The sequence below is a fragment of the Ranitomeya imitator genome, chromosome 1 (genome assembly GCF_032444005.1).
Source record: "Ranitomeya imitator isolate aRanImi1 chromosome 1, aRanImi1.pri, whole genome shotgun sequence".
NCBI classification, from domain to species: Eukaryota; Metazoa; Chordata; class Amphibia; order Anura; family Dendrobatidae; genus Ranitomeya; species Ranitomeya imitator.
The window spans coordinates 362,206,858-362,225,359 of NC_091282.1; the positions used below are offsets into that span (position 1 = coordinate 362,206,858).

Here is an 18,502-nt window from a genome sequence, read left to right on the forward strand (position 1 = left end):
TTTACCAAACGTGGAACGGTATAAACGCCACCCCCTCCCCCCAAAAGAAATTCATGAATAGCTGGTTTTTGGTCATTCTGCCTCACAAAAATTGGAATAAAAAGCGATAAAAAAAAAAAAAAAAGTCTCGTGCCCGAAAATGTTACCATTAAAAACATCAACTCGTCCCGCAAAAAACAAGACCTCACATGACTCTGTGGACCCAAATATGGGGAAATTATAGCTCTCAAAATGTGGTAACGCAAAAAATATTTTTTGCAATAAAAAGCGTCTTTCAGTGTGCGACCGCTGACAATCATAAAAATCCGCTAAAAAAACCCGCTATAAAAGTAAATCAAACCCCCCTTCATCACCCCCTTAGTTAGAAAAAAAAATTTATTTCCATTTTCCCATTAGGGTGAGGGCTAGGGTTAGGATTACATTTACGGTTGGGAATAGGATTGGGATTAGGGTTAGGGGTGTGTTTGGATTAGGGTTTCAGTTATAATTGGGGGGTTTCCACATGGCGTCTGATCTCAATTCCAGCCAATTCTGCGTTGAAAAAGTAAAACAGCGCTCCTTCCCTTCCGAGCTCTCCCATGCGCCTAAACAGGGGTTTACCCCAACATATGTAGTATCGGCGTACTCAGGACACATTGGACAACAACTTTTGGGGTCCAATTTCTCCTGTTACCCTTGGGAAAATACAAAACTGGGGGCTAAAAATAATTTTTGTGGAAAATTTTTTATTTTTTTTTATTTTAACGGCTCTGCGTTATATACTGTAGTGAAACACTTGGGGGTTCAAAGCTCTCACAACACATCTAGATGAGTTCCTTAGGGGGTCTACTTTCCAAAAAGGTGTCACTTCAGGGTGGATTTGATTTAAATCTAACTGATTTAATTCACGATTTAAATCACTAGTCAGTAAGGCTTGATTTAAATCAAAGTTTCTACCTAACGGAATTTGACTCCGCAGAGGTCCCAGCCTCTTCTTCACGGCAAAAATGTTACAACATGAACAGAGTTGAGAAAAAGACCTTAATCCTATTGTTCTACAAACCTATGAATACAGAATCAACCCCTTCAGTGCCAAGTGCAAGAAGTTAGACAATATGTTCTTCATCATCTTCATCACCGCACTTCTCATGATGTTGCCTCATTCGCGCCACCAGGCCTTGCATCTCTTTGTTGCATCGTTTGCATTTTGCACGCATGCCTGCCTTACCGATAGGCGAAGGAGCTTCATTAAAATATTCCCAAACTGGGTCTCTTTTACGGCCTGCTGCCATTATAAGGAAAGAATGTAATAAACCTCAGATCGTACACACAAACAGATCCAGACTTGTCTGTCTGTGGCTATGCTGCAGTATTGTGCTCAAAGTTTCACTTTCATTTTCTTGTCTGCTTGCCCTTCCTCCTCCTCCTCACACTTAGATTCACATTCTTCTTGTGTTGTGCAGATCTATTCCACTCCAAACAATCAGAAACATTGTCTAACTTCTTGGACTTGGCACTGAAGGGGTTGATTCTGTATTCATAGGTTTGTAGAACAATAGGATTAAGGTCTTTTTCTCAACTCTGTTCATGTTGTAACATTTTTGCCGTGAAGAAGAGGCTGGGACCTCTGCGGAGTCAAATTCAGTTTTGAGAACTGCGTAAGTAAAGCGAGCGTCTGTGATAATATAGGAGAGAAACTGCCCACTAATCCTACAGAAACCTCTGGAAGAGCATGGCATTGTGAATGTTACACATATACAGCCTTTATTCTACTGAGTTAAACAACTCCGCTTTATCTCATGATGGAAGAACCTTTGGATGGTAAAATATTTTCCTCAAAAAGCAGTTTATTGAAAAAAATCCGATTAAAATAAAAAAAATCCGATTTTTTTGATTTAAAAAAAAAAAAAAAAAAAAAAAATTGATTTTTATCCACCCTGCTTGTGGGGGGTTTCAATGTTTAGGCACATCAGTAGCTCTCTAAACGCAACATGGCGTCCCATCTCAATTCCAGTCAATTTTGCATTGAAAAGTCAGACGGCGCTCCTTCCCTTCCGAGCTTTGCCATGCGCCCAAACAGTGGTTTACCCCCACATATGGGGTATCGCCGTAATCAGGACAAATTGTACAACAACTTTTTGGGTCCATTTTCTCCTGTTACCCTTAGCAAAATAAACAAATTGGAGCTGAAGTAATTTTTTTGTGAAAAAAAAGTAAAATGTTCATTTTTATTTAAACATTCAAAAGATTCCTGTGAAACACCTGAAGGGTTAATAAACTTCTTGAATGTGGTTTTGAGCACCTTGAGGGGTGCAGTTTTTAGAATGGTGTCACACTTGGTTATTTTCTATCATATAGACCCCTAAAAATGACTTCAAATGAGATGTGGTCCGCGAAAAAAGAATGGTGTTGGAAAAATGAGAAATTGCTGGTCAACTTTTAACCCTTATAACTTCCTAACAAAATGGTTCCAAAATTGTGCTGATGTAAAGTAGACATGTGGGAAATGTTACTTAAGTATTTTGTGTGACATATCTTTGAATTTTTATGCAATTAAAATCACAAAGTTAGAAAATTGCGCAATTTTCAAAATTTTCGCCAAATTTTTATTTTTTTCCACAAATAAACGAAGGTAATATCAAAGAAATTTTACCACTATCATGAAAACAATGTCAGAATCGCCAAGATCCGTTGAAGCATTCCAGAGTTATAACCTCATAAAGGGACAGTGGTCAGAATTGTAAAAATGGCCTGGTCATTAACGTGCAAACCACCCTTGGGGGTAAAGGGGTTAAGGACGTGGCCTTTTGTTTTTTTTGCAACTCTGACCAGAGTCCCATTATGACGTAATAACTCAGGAACGCTTCAATGGATCCTAGCGATTCTGAGACTGTTTTTTCGTGACATATTGGGCTTCATGTTAGTGGTAGATTTAAGTCGATAATTTTTGCGTTTGTGGAAACAAAAAAAACAAAAAATATTCGGAAATTTGGCAAAAATGTAGAAAATTTTGCAATTTTCAAATTTTTTAGAATTTTTATTCTGTTAAACCAGAGAGTTATGTGACACAAAACAGTTAATAAACATTTCCCACATGCCTACTTTACATGAGCACAATTTTGGGGGGGGGGGGGGGCGGGGGGAGAAAAATTTTGTTAAGAAGTTATAAGGGTGCCGTGTCCACGGTCCGTAATGACGGCGCTTTGCATGGAGCGGAAAACCCGCTCCGCCCAAAGTGCCGCCCCCTTATGTACTCGCGGTGATTTATTGCACACCGAGAATTTCCCCACCCCATACATAGGGCCCTGTGATTTACCTTGCGGCGACGGAGCGTGGTGACAGAAGACGTAGCCCGATGGGAGCAGTAGTCTCATCGGTCCACTCCTGCGGGTCACGGTAACGCTAACATCTGCCAACATGACCGCGCAGAGTTCTGACCGACAGTACTGGCGGTAGGGTTACCACAGGTCACAGTCACAGCTGCGAGTTCATGCTGACATCTGACAGCATGACCCTGAAGCTCTGACCGAAAGTCTTAACGGCGATAGCGTTTCCACCGATAAAAACTATCGGACCGGTGTTTCCCACGCTGTCACATGACAGCGTGGGAAACACGATAGGAAGCCGGTAATACGCAAAACAAAAACTCAGCAACTCCGCAAACATTTTTACACCTGCGTTTTTGCTGCGGATTTGACTGACTCAATTGGAGTCAATGGGTGCAGAAATGCATGAAGAATTGACAATGTGCAAGAAAAAAAAAAAAAAAACGCACTGCAAATATGCACGGAAATTTACTGATCATGTGCACAACACTTCAGGATTGTCATTAAATTACCTTGCATAAGGATCCCGTTGCATTTTTGGACCATTTCCACGAAGAATAACCACTACGAAAACGCAGTGTGTGCACATAACCTTAAGGCTACTTTCACACTAGCGTTGTGCAATGCGTCGCTTTGGAGAAAAAAACGCATCCTGCAAAGTTGCCTGCAGGATGCGTTTTTTTTCCCATAGATTTGTATTAGCCGACGCATTGCGACGTATGGCCACACATGTTTTGTCGGACCGTCGGCACAAAAAAAGTTGCATGTAACGGTTTTCTGTGCATCGTGTCTGCCATTTCCGACCACGCATGTGCGGCCGGAACTCCGCCCCCTCCTTCCCGGACGTTACAATGGGCTGCAAATGTGTTGTAAAACTGCATCCGCTGCCCCGTTGTTCATTTTTTTTTTCGCAGTTTGCGTCGGTACGTCGGACCAACGCATGGCGACGGCCCCGTATATCGACGCTAGTGTGAAAGTAGCCTAAGCTGTTCTGCTTACGCTTTTTGGTTCTGATTTTTTTTTTTAAACTACCGTAAGTCTGAACGTTAAAAAATATATATATATATATATATATTGATCTTAGCATCTCATTTTAAAGGACATATTGCAATTCTTTAACATGAAACTGTATTTGGTTTGGTAAATTTTAAGTAACTAGAACCCATACGAATGGGCAAAGGGAAAAAAAAAAAAAAAAAAAAACCAAGATTTTTCTGGATGAAAAATGGGCGATATTTTGCATGCTTATGTGAACTTAAGCTTACATGGTCAGGAGTGTCAGGCCGTGCTTATGGTAAGCCATAACAGGTCAATTTACCTACCTGGACACTCCCGATATAGTTAGGTTTTTATAGGTTTTTATTCTGGCTGGGTTTTTATTTATTTGAAAAAATTACTGACTGCAAAGCCTAATCCCAGACGCCCTCGATCTCCTGTAATAAAAACCCCCCCCCCAAAAAAACCAACAACAGCAATATACCATACCTGTCCGTTGTTTCTGTCCGTTGCTATAATCCATGACTGGGGGCTAAATAGTTGTTAACCTGGACGGTGCCAAGATGCGACAGTCCCGGCTGAAAACCACTGGTGAATGAGCTGCAGAGTGCACAGCATCATTCACCAGCGGTGACATCACCATGCCGGTGATGAGGTCACCGCTGGTAAATGATTACCCACGGTCCTGAGGTGACCACAGTTCAGCCCGGCCTCGGTGAGGTCATCGCTGGTGAATGATGTTGCGCACTCTGCCGCTCATTCACCAGTGGTTTCCAGCTGGGACGGTCGCATCTTGGCAGCATCCAGATTGAAATCTATTTAGCCCCCAGACATGGATTACAGCGTGGAACAGAACAACTATAGGATTAGTAATGGATAGGTGACTTATACACGCCTCTCCATTACTAACCTGTGGGCTTGATGTCACCTGACATTACAGAGGTGACATCAACCCCACAAATATGAACTCCACTTGCCACCGCTACAGGGCAAGTGGGAAGAGCCGGGCAAAGCGCCAGAATTGGCGCATCTAATAGATCGCCTTTTCTGGGCAGCTGCGGGCTGCTGTTTTTTAGGCTGGGGGAGCCAATACCCATGGCACCTTACCAGCCTGAGAATAGCAGCCCCCAGCTGTGGGCTTTAGCAAGGCTGGTTGTCAAAAATTGGGGGGGGACCCCACGCCTTTTTTTCATTCTTGATATCCAACCTTGCTGAAGCTGACAGCTGAGGGATGCAGCCCCCACATGCAAGTTTTACCTAGTTGGTTTAAAAAAAAAAAAAAAAAAAAAAAGGGGGGGAACCCATGTCGGGTTTTTCATTCATTTTATCTAGTTAGTTAGATTGCAGGAGGAGGCCGTGGAGTACCCAGATCATCTTCTCCTGCTGTCACTGTTATTAGCGGCACAGGTGTCGGATGAAGGGGGTAAGAGTCCCGAAAGCCCAAACCTGCTGTCATCTTTCGGACATCATTCTCCTCTTCTCGCGCCGATCGTAGACAGAGCAGGGGAGAATGATGAGAGCGTCTTCAGCACCCGCCGGCGGGGACAGCGCTTACTGTAGTGCTTCTTCCCCGGAGGCAGTCTGTGTGGTACTGATGCATCACACAGACAGCATCCGTGAGCGGTACGTGTTTACATGGACCTATTGACTTGAATGGGTCCGTGTGATCCGTGCAGCTGCACAAAAACGTACATGTCTATGTGTGGGTCACTCAGACACATGGTCCGTGAAAAAAAAAAAAAAAAGTTATGTGCACAGACCCATTTATTTGAATGGGTCTACGTCTGTCAGTGTCTCCGGTGTGAAAACTGTCACCACATGTACCAGAGAGAGTGACATGTGAAAGAGGCTTTACATGGTCAAGAGTGTCAGGCCCTGCTTATGGTGAGCCATAACAGGTCAATTTACCTACCTGGATAACCCCCAATGCCATGACTCGGCAAGAGATCATCATGGCAACAATCATCACCACGTGGTTGCAATTGCGGAGTGCCCTTCCTTAAATAAGCAGCATTTGAGGGGGTTGAAGGTAATCTGTCAGCAGCTTTTGCTATGACAGCAGCATGAGGTAGGGAGAGGGACACTGACCCCAGAGATATCACTTATTAGTATACTAGGAGCAGCAGTTATTATAGTCACAGTTTTCTCTGTTGCAGATCTTGCAGAGCTCGGTTGTTGAGCGGTGTATAACCCACAATCCCACAGCTGTGTACATTCAATAGCGAGAGCTGATAATCAGTGCTGGGGTGTGGTTGGACTAGGAGGCACAAGGCCGGTTGTCCTGTAATGATAATCTCCTACTGATAAAACACTTATTGCATTGAAAAGGCAACACAGTAAAGGTACCGTCACACTGAACGATATCGCTAGCGATCCGTGACATTGCAGCGTCCTGACTAGCGATATCGTTCAGTTTGACACACAGCAGCGATCAGAATCCTGCTGTGATGTCGTTGGTCGCTGCAGAAAGTCCAGCACTTTATTTTGTCGCTGGACTTCCTGCAGACATCGCTGAATCGGCGTCCGTGACGCCGATTCAGCGATGTCTTCGCTGGTAACCAGGGTAAACATCGGGTTACTAAGCGCAGGGCCGCGCTTAGTAACCCGATGTTTACCCTGGTTACCAGCGTAAAAGTAAAAAAAAAAAAAAAAAAAAAAAAAACACTACATACTTACCTTCCGCTGTCTGTCCCTCGGCGCTCTGCTTCTCTGCCCTGTGTAAGCACAGCGGCCGGAAAGCAGAGCGGTGACGTCACCGCTCTGCTTTCCGGCCGCTGTGCTTACACAGGGCAGAGAAGCAGAGCGCCGAGGGACAGACAGTGGAAAGTAAGTATGTAGTGTGTTTTTTTTTTTTACTTTTATGCTGGTAACCAGGGTAAACATCGGGTTACTAAGTGCGGCCCTGCGCTTAGTAACCCGATGTTTACCCTGGTTACCGGCATAGTTGGTCGCTGGAGAGCTGTATGTGTGACAGCTCTCCAGCGACCAAACAGCGACGCTGCAGCGATCCGGATCGTTGTCGGTATCGCTGCAGCGTCGCTTAGTGTGACGGTACCTTAAGGCTACGTTCACATTTGCGCTGTGCGGGGCTGCGTCGGCGACGCACCGCACAACGCAAACAAAAACGCATCAAAATGCATGCTAAAACGCTGCGTTTTGCGACGCATGCGTCCTTTTTTGCCGAAATTGGGACGCAAAAAAAATGCAACTTGTTGCATTTTCTGCGCCCCACGCTTGCGTCCAAATAAACGCATGCGTCGCAAAACGCAGCACAACGCATGTCCATGCGCCCCCCATGTTAAATATAGGGGTGCATGACGCATGCGTCGCCGCAGCGTTTCCCGACGCTGCGTCGGGAAACGCTAATGTGAACGTAGCCTTACTGAGACATCACTGGACTCAGTGTCTCTGTGCCTATATTATGGCTATCTAATTACATAGCAAAAAGCTGCTGTCAGATTTCCTTTAAATGGCCGTAATTGGAGCTAGCACTGATGGCAGCAGATACACAAGGCTGCCAGCTATGATTTGGAGCTTACACATGCTGACAATTTTGCCAATTCTGCTTATGAGCCTGCATAAATCACTCATGTAAAGCAGCTTGTGAGTGCACTTCCTGCTGACGGATGTCAGGAATGGGTTAAACACTTGGCGCTTTTTGAAAACCTGTAGCGGTAAATAAAAATGAACCACCCCCCTTTATTAGAGATTTATCAGGTGCTTTTTTTTCCCTCCAGAGTGGACGCGCTCCAAAAGATTCCTCAAAAATAATGCTGTGTGAACATACCCTTGTAGTTTCCCATGTAGCATTTCCCTGAAAACACCGTGCCCAGGTATTAGACAAAACTTGGTGTAAAATGAACCACAAGTTACAACATTTGTCTGTGATACAGTCCCTATCAACCATTGCCATAGATCCTCGATTCATATGACCAGCGTTTTGTTGCAGCGGACGGCCAGCTCTTACGCTTAACCCCATTAGAGACCGAGCCAGTTTTTACAATTCTGACCGCTGTCACTTTATGAGGTTATAACTCTGGAACGCTTTAAGGGTATGTGCACACGATGCAGATTTAGTGCAGAACTGCAGCAGAAACGCTGCAGAACTGCACTGTGATCACAGTACAATGTAAATCAATGTGAAAAAAAAAAAAGCTGTGCACATGGTGCAGAAAAATCTGCGCAGAAACGCTGCAGATTTCAAAGAAGTGCCTGTCACTTCTTTTGTGCAGTTCTGCAGCGTTTCTGCACCCCTCCATAATAGAAATCTGCAGGTGCGTTTTTTGATGCATTTTTTGTGCATAAAAAACGCATAAAAAACGCATAAAAAACGCACCTGCAGATTCTGCCAGGAGATGCAGATTTAGTGCAGAACTGCAGCAGATTTTTCTGCACCAAATCTGCATCGTGTGAACACAGCCTAACAGATCCCACTGATTCTGAGATTGTTTTTTCGTGACATATTGTACTTCATGTTAGTGGTAACATTTCTTCGATATTACTTGCGATTATTTATGAAAAAAAAAAACGGAAATATGGCGAAAATTTTTAAAATTTTGCAAACTTTTTATTTTTATGCCCTTAAAATCACAGAGATATGTCACAAAAAATAGTTAATAAATAACATTTCCCACATGTCTACTTTACATCAGCACAATTTTGGAAACAAAGTTTTTTTTTGTTAGGGAGTTAAGGGTTAAAAGTTGACCAGCAATTTCTCATTTTTACAACACCTTTTTTTTTTTTAAGGGACCACATCACATTTGAAGTCATTTTGAGGGGTCTATATGATAGAAAATAACCAAGTGTGAAACCATTCTAAAAACTGCACCCCTCGAGGTGCTCAAAACCATATTCAAGAAGTTTATTAACCCTTCTGGTGCTTCACAGGAACTGAAACAATGTGGAAGGAAAAAATGAACATTTAACTTTTTTTTTGCAAACATTTTACTTCTACTTACTTACTACTTATCTTGACTAGAGTGGACAATTAATACACAAATATTAGAAAGTGAAGAAACTTTCCCATACAACAGTGATGCTAGAACTCCCCCCAGACAGTAACCCTGTACAGGGCAGAATAACCACAGCAGATTGTCTGGGGATACCACCAGCATTAGTACATGACTGGTCCAGCACTATCCATGCCCTTCATCTGTTACCGCTGTGACACTACATACATGGGCTGCATTACCCCAAATATTCTGTATGTAAAGTGAGCAAAGAGTCACACCATGCTCTGCCATACAGCAGAGGCTAGACACATACAACAATCCCCCGTACTTTACCTGCTGAGGCACAGTGGTCAATGTGACTGGAGGTTTAATGCCCGTGTCCGTGGCTGCTGACGTCCGCACCGGCTGAAGTAATAGCTGTCGCACAGGTCTCATTCCCGCTTGACCACCGACAGATGCATTTGGAACTTTGGCCAACACCGTATTCCCAGATACAATGGACACCCCAGGTCTCAAAGGGGTCCCTGTAAGCACTTTAGCAAATGTCACCTTGCCTCCATTAGCTGCCTGGCCTGGCGCTAGTGCCTGGATCTGTGTCACGGGAGAACCGCTCATGGTCATTCCTGGTGGGGCTTTCAGAATCATGATTTTAGGTGCTGCTGGTCCACTTGTGGTAGTTCCCATAAAGGGATTGCCTTGGTTTATAGTCTGTGTTATAGTAACTGGCTGGGATTGAAGCACTGCCTCTACTGGGGCAACAGTGACAGGAACATCCTGCAGGATCTGTGGCTCTAATCGCTGATCGCGTCCATCTGGAATAGCTTGTTCTCCAACTCTGATAGTTGTGAGCTGTTCTAGAGGCTCGAGAACATTGGCCAAGCCGAGGGCCTCATCCATGGTGTCAGGTCCATCACGGACAAATGAATCACTGGTTAAAGAATCCAGACCAAATAGATTTGGGTCATCAAAAAAGTCCATAATAGGGTCTGCCATCTTGGACCTCTTTTCAAGGCAAGTTTTGTGGGGAAGGCAAGTAGCCTTCCCCAAGAATTCAGAGCAGGCAAAAGTGGTCTTCAGGTCACAGGATCATATTAAGTGAAAGAAGCCAGAATGATGGTCTAGAGAGAAAGGAAAACAAATTTAATTAGCATCTCATGTCTAATATGACAACTAATTGTCTTCTGCGCCACTCCAACCAATTCATACGGCCTCAAAGTAGATTAGCCAAGTTTGCTCTTACACCACTTACCCTCTGGGCGCCACTTAACCCCAGGGTAACAAAAAAAGAGAAAGAGAAAAATCATTTATGATGAACTCTATGATAGTCAACAAGAATAACCTTTCAGCACAGTATAAAGAAATATCAGGCTATGAGCAAACTATGCAGAGCAATGCCTAAGTAACACACTGACAGTATGGCTAGGTAGAGGTGAACAATTCACGTTCAGGCTCAGTCTCTATTCACACTGAGTGGGTAGTGATTGTATATCCCAACGCACGTGTTATTACACTGGGCCAAAGACCTGCCCTTCACTGGTTAGAAAGCAAAACAAATAAGTATATGGCTTCTTACAATGGAGTCCTAAGTGTGAGAAGGCCGCTGTATGCTAGTAACCTATAGCAGCTCTACAATATTCTGCATCAGACATCCGTATGCCCGGGCCTGAGCCAGTGCTACTAACCTAAACTTCACCTTAAAGGGAACCTGTCACCCCGTTTTTTCAGATTGAGATAAAAATACTGTTAAATATGGCCTGCGCTGTGCGTTACAGTAGTGTATGTAGTGTACCCTGATTCCCCACCTATGCTGCGAAATACATTACCAAAGTCGCCGTTTTCGCCTGTCAATCAGGCTGGTCAGGTCGGGTGGGCATGGTCACAGCGCTGTTTCTTCCTCAGCTTTACGTTGGTGGTGTAGTGGTGTGCGCATGTTGAAGTGACGAATCCACTGCGCGCACGTGAAGAAGCAGCGCGCGATCTGCGCTATTACCCCCTGTCATCGGTGGGGGCGGCCATCTTCCTGGGGCCGCGTGTGCGCAGATGGAGTTTGCATCTCGGCTTTAGGAAAATGGCCGCCGCGATCTCTTCTGCGCACGCGCGGCATCCCGCGGCCATTTTCCTGAAGCCCCGTGCAGCAGAGCACTCCATCTGCGCACGCGCGGCCCCAGGAAGATGGCCGCCCCCACCGATGACAGGGGGTAATAGCGCAGATCGCGCGCTGCTTCTTCACGTGCGCGCAGTGGATTCGTCACTTCAACATGCGCACACCACTACGCCACCAACGTAAACCTGAGGAAGAAACAGCGCTGTGACCACTCCCACCCGACCAGCCTGATTGACAGGCGAAAACGGCGACTTTGGTAATGTATTTCGCAGTATAGGTGGGGAATCAGGGTACACTACATACACTATAGTAACGCACAGCGCAGGCCCCATTTAACAGTATTTTTATCTCAATCTGAAAAAACGGGGTGACAGGTTCCCTTTAACCACCATTTATCATAGAAATCGCACTTTTGGATTTTCAAGATCCGGACACACACCAATGACATTTAGCTGTGTAAAGCTTGTGTACACGGCGTCTTTATCAGAAGGCCACAAACCTCCTTTTATTGCAGCAGAAGACACTTCAGGAATCGCCCCTTTTCTTTGGAGTTTGCAGAGAACACCTGAGGAACGGTCAGGACACCAAGTAAAGTAGTTAGAAGCTGAGCGCCCTAAACATCTGCGCACAACCGGGCGTATTACATAGAAACCACCACGTGCACATACCCTAAGCGTTTGCTCTAAGTATGTTCCCACGGTCAGTAAATGCTGCGGGTTGGCTGCTGCGTCCAGATGTTACAGCATAGTGGATGAGATTTCAAGAAACCCCATCTCTACTATACGAGCACCTGCACCGCTGCTTACCTGCAGAGACGGACATGCGGAGCGTCTTTCTAAACTGCAGCATGTCTATTTATCTTGTGGAGACGCTCATTTCACCCATACAATGTATTGGACGCAGCGATTTCGCACAGTTCAATGATCACATGCGGAATAACGCGTGTTGGAAAGACGGCAGCGGACAGGTACTGCATCCAACACGCTGCCCGTTACTGACCACGGGGACAGAGCCTCAGCGATGGGCACTAACAGTGATGGCACTAACAAGGCAACAGCAACCTTCCACTCTCCAGCACTGGAGAAACTACAACTCCCAGCATGCCCTAGTGAGGGAAGTAGTTTCACAACACCTGGATGCTCTCGCTCACTGACAGCAAACTGAGATCCTGAAAGCCAATATTCCAGGAAAACGCGAAGTAAATAAGGAAGTGGGAGAAGTTGGGCAGACATCACTGAGGAAGGAACAAAGTAGCAGTAAGGCCCGGTCCATAAGGGGAGACACACACCGGCAGTCCGCACAGCTCCTCACCTCCTCAGCAGCCGGGCACCTCACACTTCGCCATGAGCACGTACCCTCAGGAGGGCAGGGGGCATGCAGCCCGGGCCGGCGGACACGCACCTCCATGCCCCGCGGTCACTCCGCGCACAGCACCGCACATGCAGTGTCCGGGGTACACACATGCTACTGCTGCACACACCGCTCTCCTCCCAACACACACACACACCGCGCAACCTAAGCAGCGCCACACTCCGCCCCGCACAGCACCAGCGCGCAGCCATTGGCCAACTACCCCGTCAGTCACACCAACAGCACTGCGCTAGGTTAGGTTGAGATGTTCGCTCCGCCCATCACACTCAGGCCTAGCCGTATCCAAGGGAAAAGCGCAACCAGGCTCGATTTCATTGAGCAGAGCGCCGGAGAATGAATGAAAGCGGCACACCGGCTGGTCATACACAGCGGCGACCGCACGGCCCCGGGAGTCAGCGTCTGTGTGCGGCACAAGCACCGTCCGGGCGCACAGCAGCGCGGCTACTCCGGGACCACCGGCCATAAACACCGCCAGCTGTTCATAGGGACCGGGACTGAGGCGTCAGTGCAGCGATACAGACCCTGCTCCTCGTGGTGGGTCCTGTCCTGGCTGTGCCATGTGTGATCTGTACACACTGGGTACATACTACATGCCATATAGTGTATGGAGAGGACACACACCAGGGCTCCTCATGTCATGTAGTGGAGGGTCCTGTCCTGGCTGTGCCATGTGTGATCTGTACACACTGGGTACATACTACATGCCATATAGTGTATGGAGAGGACACACACCAGGGCTCCTCATGTCATGTAGTGATGGGTCCTGTCCTGGCTGTGCCATGTGTGATCTGTACACTGGGTACATACTACATGCCATATAGTGTATGGAGAGGACACACGCCAGGGCTCCTCATGTCATGTAGTGGAGGGTCCTGTCCTGGATGTGCCATGTGTGATCTGTACACACTGGGTACATACTACATGCCATATAGTGTATGGAGAGGACACACACCAGGGCTCCTCATGTCATGTAGTGGAGGGTTCTGTCCTGGCTGTGCCATGTGTGATCTGTACACACTGGGTACATACTACATGCCATATAGTGTATGGAGAGGACACACACCAGGGCTCCTCATGTCATGTAGTGGAGGGTCCTGTCCTGGCTGTGCCATGTGTGATCTGTACACACTGGGTACATACTACATGCCATATAGTGTATGGAGAGGACACACACCAGGGCTCCTCATGTCATGTAGTGATGGGTCCTGTCCTGGCTGTGCCATGTGTGATCTGTACACTGGGTACATACTACATGCCATATAGTGTATGGAGAGGACACACGCCAGGGCTCCTCATGTCATGTAGTGGAGGGTCCTGTCCTGGATGTGCCATGTGTGATCTGTACACACTGGGTACATACTACATGCCATATAGTGTATGGAGAGGACACACACCAGGGCTCCTCATGTCATGTAGTGGTGGGTCCTGTCCTGGCTGTGCCATGTGTGATCTGTACACACTGGGTACATACTACATGCCATATAGTGTATGGAGAGGACACACACCAGGGCTCCTCATGTCATGTAGTGGTGGGTCCTGTCCTGGCTGTGCCATGTGTGATCTGTACACTGGGTACATACTACATGCCATATAGTGTATGGAGAGGACACACGCCAGGGCTCCTCATGTCATGTAGTGGAGGGTCCTGTCCTGGATGTGCCATGTGTGATCTGTACACACTGGGTACATACTACATGCCATATAGTGTATGGAGAGGACACACACCAGGGCTCCTCATGTCATGTAGTGATGGGTCCTGTCCTGGCTGTGCCATGTGTGATCTGTACACTGGGCACATACTACATGCCATATAGTGTATGGAGAGGACACACGCCAGGGCTCCTCATGTCATGTAGTGGAGGGTCCTGTCCTGGCTGTGCCATGTGTGATCTGTACACACTGGGTACATACTACATGCCATATAGTGTATGGAGAGGACACACACCAGGGCTCCTCATGTCATGTAGTGGAGGGTTCTGTCCTGGCTGTGCCATGTGTGATCTGTACACACTGGGTACATACTACATGCCATATAGTGTATGGAGAGGACACACACCAGGGCTCCTCATGTCATGTAGTGGAGGGTCCTGTCCTGGCTGTGCCATGTGTGATCTGTACACACTGGGTACATACTACATGCCATATAGTGTATGGAGAGGACACACACCAGGGCTCCTCATGTCATGTAGTGATGGGTCCTGTCCTGGCTGTGCCATGTGTGATCTGTACACTGGGTACATACTACATGCCATATAGTGTATGGAGAGGACACACGCCAGGGCTCCTCATGTCATGTAGTGGAGGGTCCTGTCCTGGATGTGCCATGTGTGATCTGTACACACTGGGTACATACTACATGCCATATAGTGTATGGAGAGGACACACACCAGGGCTCCTCATGTCATGTAGTGGTGGGTCCTGTCCTGGCTGTGCCATGTGTGATCTGTACACACTGGGTACATACTACATGCCATATAGTGTATGGAGAGGACACACACCAGGGCTCCTCATGTCATGTAGTGGTGGGTCCTGTCCTGGCTGTGCCATGTGTGATCTGTACACTGGGTACATACTACATGCCATATAGTGTATGGAGAGGACACACGCCAGGGCTCCTCATGTCATGTAGTGGAGGGTCCTGTCCTGGATGTGCCATGTGTGATCTGTACACACTGGGTACATACTACATGCCATATAGTGTATGGAGAGGACACACACCAGGGCTCCTCATGTCATGTAGTGATGGGTCCTGTCCTGGCTGTGCCATGTGTGATCTGTACACTGGGCACATACTACATGCCATATAGTGTATGGAGAGGACACACGCCAGGGCTCCTCATGTCATGTAGTGGAGGGTCCTGTCCTGGCTGTGCCATGTGTGATCTGTACACACTGGGTACATACTACATGCCATATAGTGTATGGAGAGGACACACACCAGGGCTCCTCATGTCATGTAGTGGAGGGTCCTGTCCTGGCTGTGCCATGTGTGATCTGTACACACTGGGCACATACTACATGCTATATAGTGTATGGAGAGGACACACACCAGGGCTCCTCATGTCATGTAGTGGAGGGTCCTGTCCTGGATGTGCCATGTGTGATCTGTACACACTGGGTACATACTACATGCCATATAGTGTATGGAGAGGACACACACCAGGGCTCCTCATGTAGTGGAGGGTCCTGTCCTGGCTGTGCCATGTGTGATCTGTACACTGGGTACATACTACATGCCATATAGTGTATGGAGAGGACACACGCCAGGGCTCCTCATGTCATGTAGTGGAGGGTCCTGTCCTGGATGTGCCATGTGTGATCTGTACACACTGGGTACATACTACATGCCATATAGTGTATGGAGAGGACACACACCAGGGCTCCTCATGTCATGTAGTGATGGGTCCTGTCCTGGCTGTGCCATGTGTGATCTGTACACACTGGGTACATACTACATGCCATATAGTGTATGGAGAGGACACACGCCAGGGCTCCTCATGTCATGTAGTGGTGGGTCCTGTCCTGGCTGTGCCATGTGTGATCTGTACACACTGGGTACATACTACATGCCATATAGTGTATGGAGAGGACACACACCAGGGCTCCTCATGTCATGTAGTGGAGGGTCCTGTCCTGGCTGTGCCATGTGTGATCTGTACACACTGGGTACATACTACATGCCATATAGTGTATGGAGAGGACACACACCAGGGCTCCTCATGTCATGTAGTGGAGGGTCCTGTCCTGGCTGTGCCATGTGTGATCTGTACACACTGGGTACATACTACATGCCATATAGTGTATGGAGAGGACACACACCAGGGCTCCTCATGTCATGTAGTGGTGGGTCCTGTCCTGGCTGTGCCATGTGTGATCTGTACACACTGGGTACATACTACATGCCATATAGTGTATGGAGAGGACACACACCAGGGCTCCTCATGTCATGTAGTGATGGGTCCTGTCCTGGCTGTGCCATGTGTGATCTGTACACTGGGCACATACTACATGCCATATAGTGTATGGAGAGGACACACGCCAGGGCTCCTCATGTCATGTAGTGGAGGGTCCTGTCCTGGCTGTGCCATGTGTGATCTGTACACACTGGGTACATACTACATGCCATATAGTGTATGGAGAGGACACACACCAGGGCTCCTCATGTCATGTAGTGGAGGGTCCTGTCCTGGATGTGCCATGTGTGATCTGTACACACTGGGTACATACTACATGCCATATAGTGTATGGAGAGGACACACACCAGGGCTCCTCATGTCATGTAGTGGAGGGTCCTGTCCTGGCTGTGCCATGTGTGATCTGTACACTGGGCACATACTACATGCCATATAGTGTATGGAGAGGACACACACCAGGGCTCCTCATGTCATGTAGTGGAGGGTCCTGTCCTGGATGTGCCATGTGTGATCTGTACACACTGGGTACATACTACATGCCATATAGTGTATGGAGAGGACACACACCAGGGCTCCTCATGTCATGTAGTGGAGGGTCCTGTCCTGGCTGTGCCATGTGTGATCTGTACACACTGGGCACATACTACATGCCATATAGTGTATGGAGAGGACACACACCAGGGCTCCTCATGTCATGTAGTGGAGGGTCCTGTCCTGGATGTGCCATGTGTGATCTGTACACACTGGGTACATACTACATGCCATATAGTGTATGGAGAGGACACACACCAGGGCTCCTCATGTCATGTAGTGGAGGGTCCTGTCCTGGCTGTGCCATGTGTGATCTGTACACACTGGGCACATACTACATGCCATATAGTGTATGGAGAGGACACACACCAGGGCTCCTCATGTCATGTAGTGGAGGGTCCTGTCCTGGATGTGCCATGTGTGATCTGTACACACTGGGTACATACTACATGCCATATAGTGTATGGAGAGGACACACACCAGGGCTCCTCATGTCATGTAGTGGAGGGTCCTGTCCTGGATGTGCCATGTGTGATCTGTACACACTGGGTACATACTACATGCCATATAGTGTATGGAGAGGACACACACCAGGGCTCCTCATGTCATGTAGTGGAGGGTCCTGTCCTGGATGTGCCATGTGTGATCTGTACACACTGGGTACATACTACATGCCATATAGTGTATGGAGAGGACACACACCAGGGCTCCTCATGTCATGTAGTGATGGGTCCTGTCCTGGCTGTGCCATGTGTGATCTGTACACTGGGTACATACTACATGCCATATAGTGTATGGAGAGGACACACGCCAGGGCTCCTCATGTCATGTAGTGGAGGGTCCTGTCCTGGATGTGCCATGTGTGATCTGTACACACTGGGTACATACTACATGCCATATAGTGTATGGAGAGGACACACACCAGGGCTCCTCATGTCATGTAGTGGTGGGTCCTGTCCTGGCTGTGCCATGTGTGATCTGTACACACTGGGTACATACTACATGCCATATAGTGTATGGAGAGGACACACACCAGGGCTCCTCATGTCATGTAGTGGTGGGTCCTGTCCTGGCTGTGCCATGTGTGATCTGTACACTGGGTACATACTACATGCCATATAGTGTATGGAGAGGACACACGCCAGGGCTCCTCATGTCATGTAGTGGAGGGTCCTGTCCTGGATGTGCCATGTGTGATCTGTACACACTGGGTACATACTACATGCCATATAGTGTATGGAGAGGACACACACCAGGGCTCCTCATGTCATGTAGTGATGGGTCCTGTCCTGGCTGTGCCATGTGTGATCTGTACACACTGGGTAC

General features: G+C 47.3%; 1 protein-coding gene across 3 annotated transcripts in view; it reads right to left on the reverse strand.

Moving 5' to 3' along the window:
* CHD8 (chromodomain helicase DNA binding protein 8) overlaps window positions 1–18,502 on the reverse strand; it is a 134,454-nt gene that overhangs the window by 42,396 nt on the left and 73,556 nt on the right. For 2 of the 3 annotated variants that reach the window (XM_069761228.1, XM_069761244.1), the window contains exon 2: window positions 9,590–10,374. In XM_069761228.1, the coding sequence (XP_069617329.1) occupies window positions 9,590–10,249 (660 nt within the window). In that variant the 5' untranslated portion in view covers window positions 10,250–10,374. Of the gene's footprint in view, window positions 1–9,589; window positions 10,375–12,671; window positions 12,895–18,502 lie in introns of those variants that run through there. The other variant, XM_069761236.1, reaches the window with a different exon arrangement.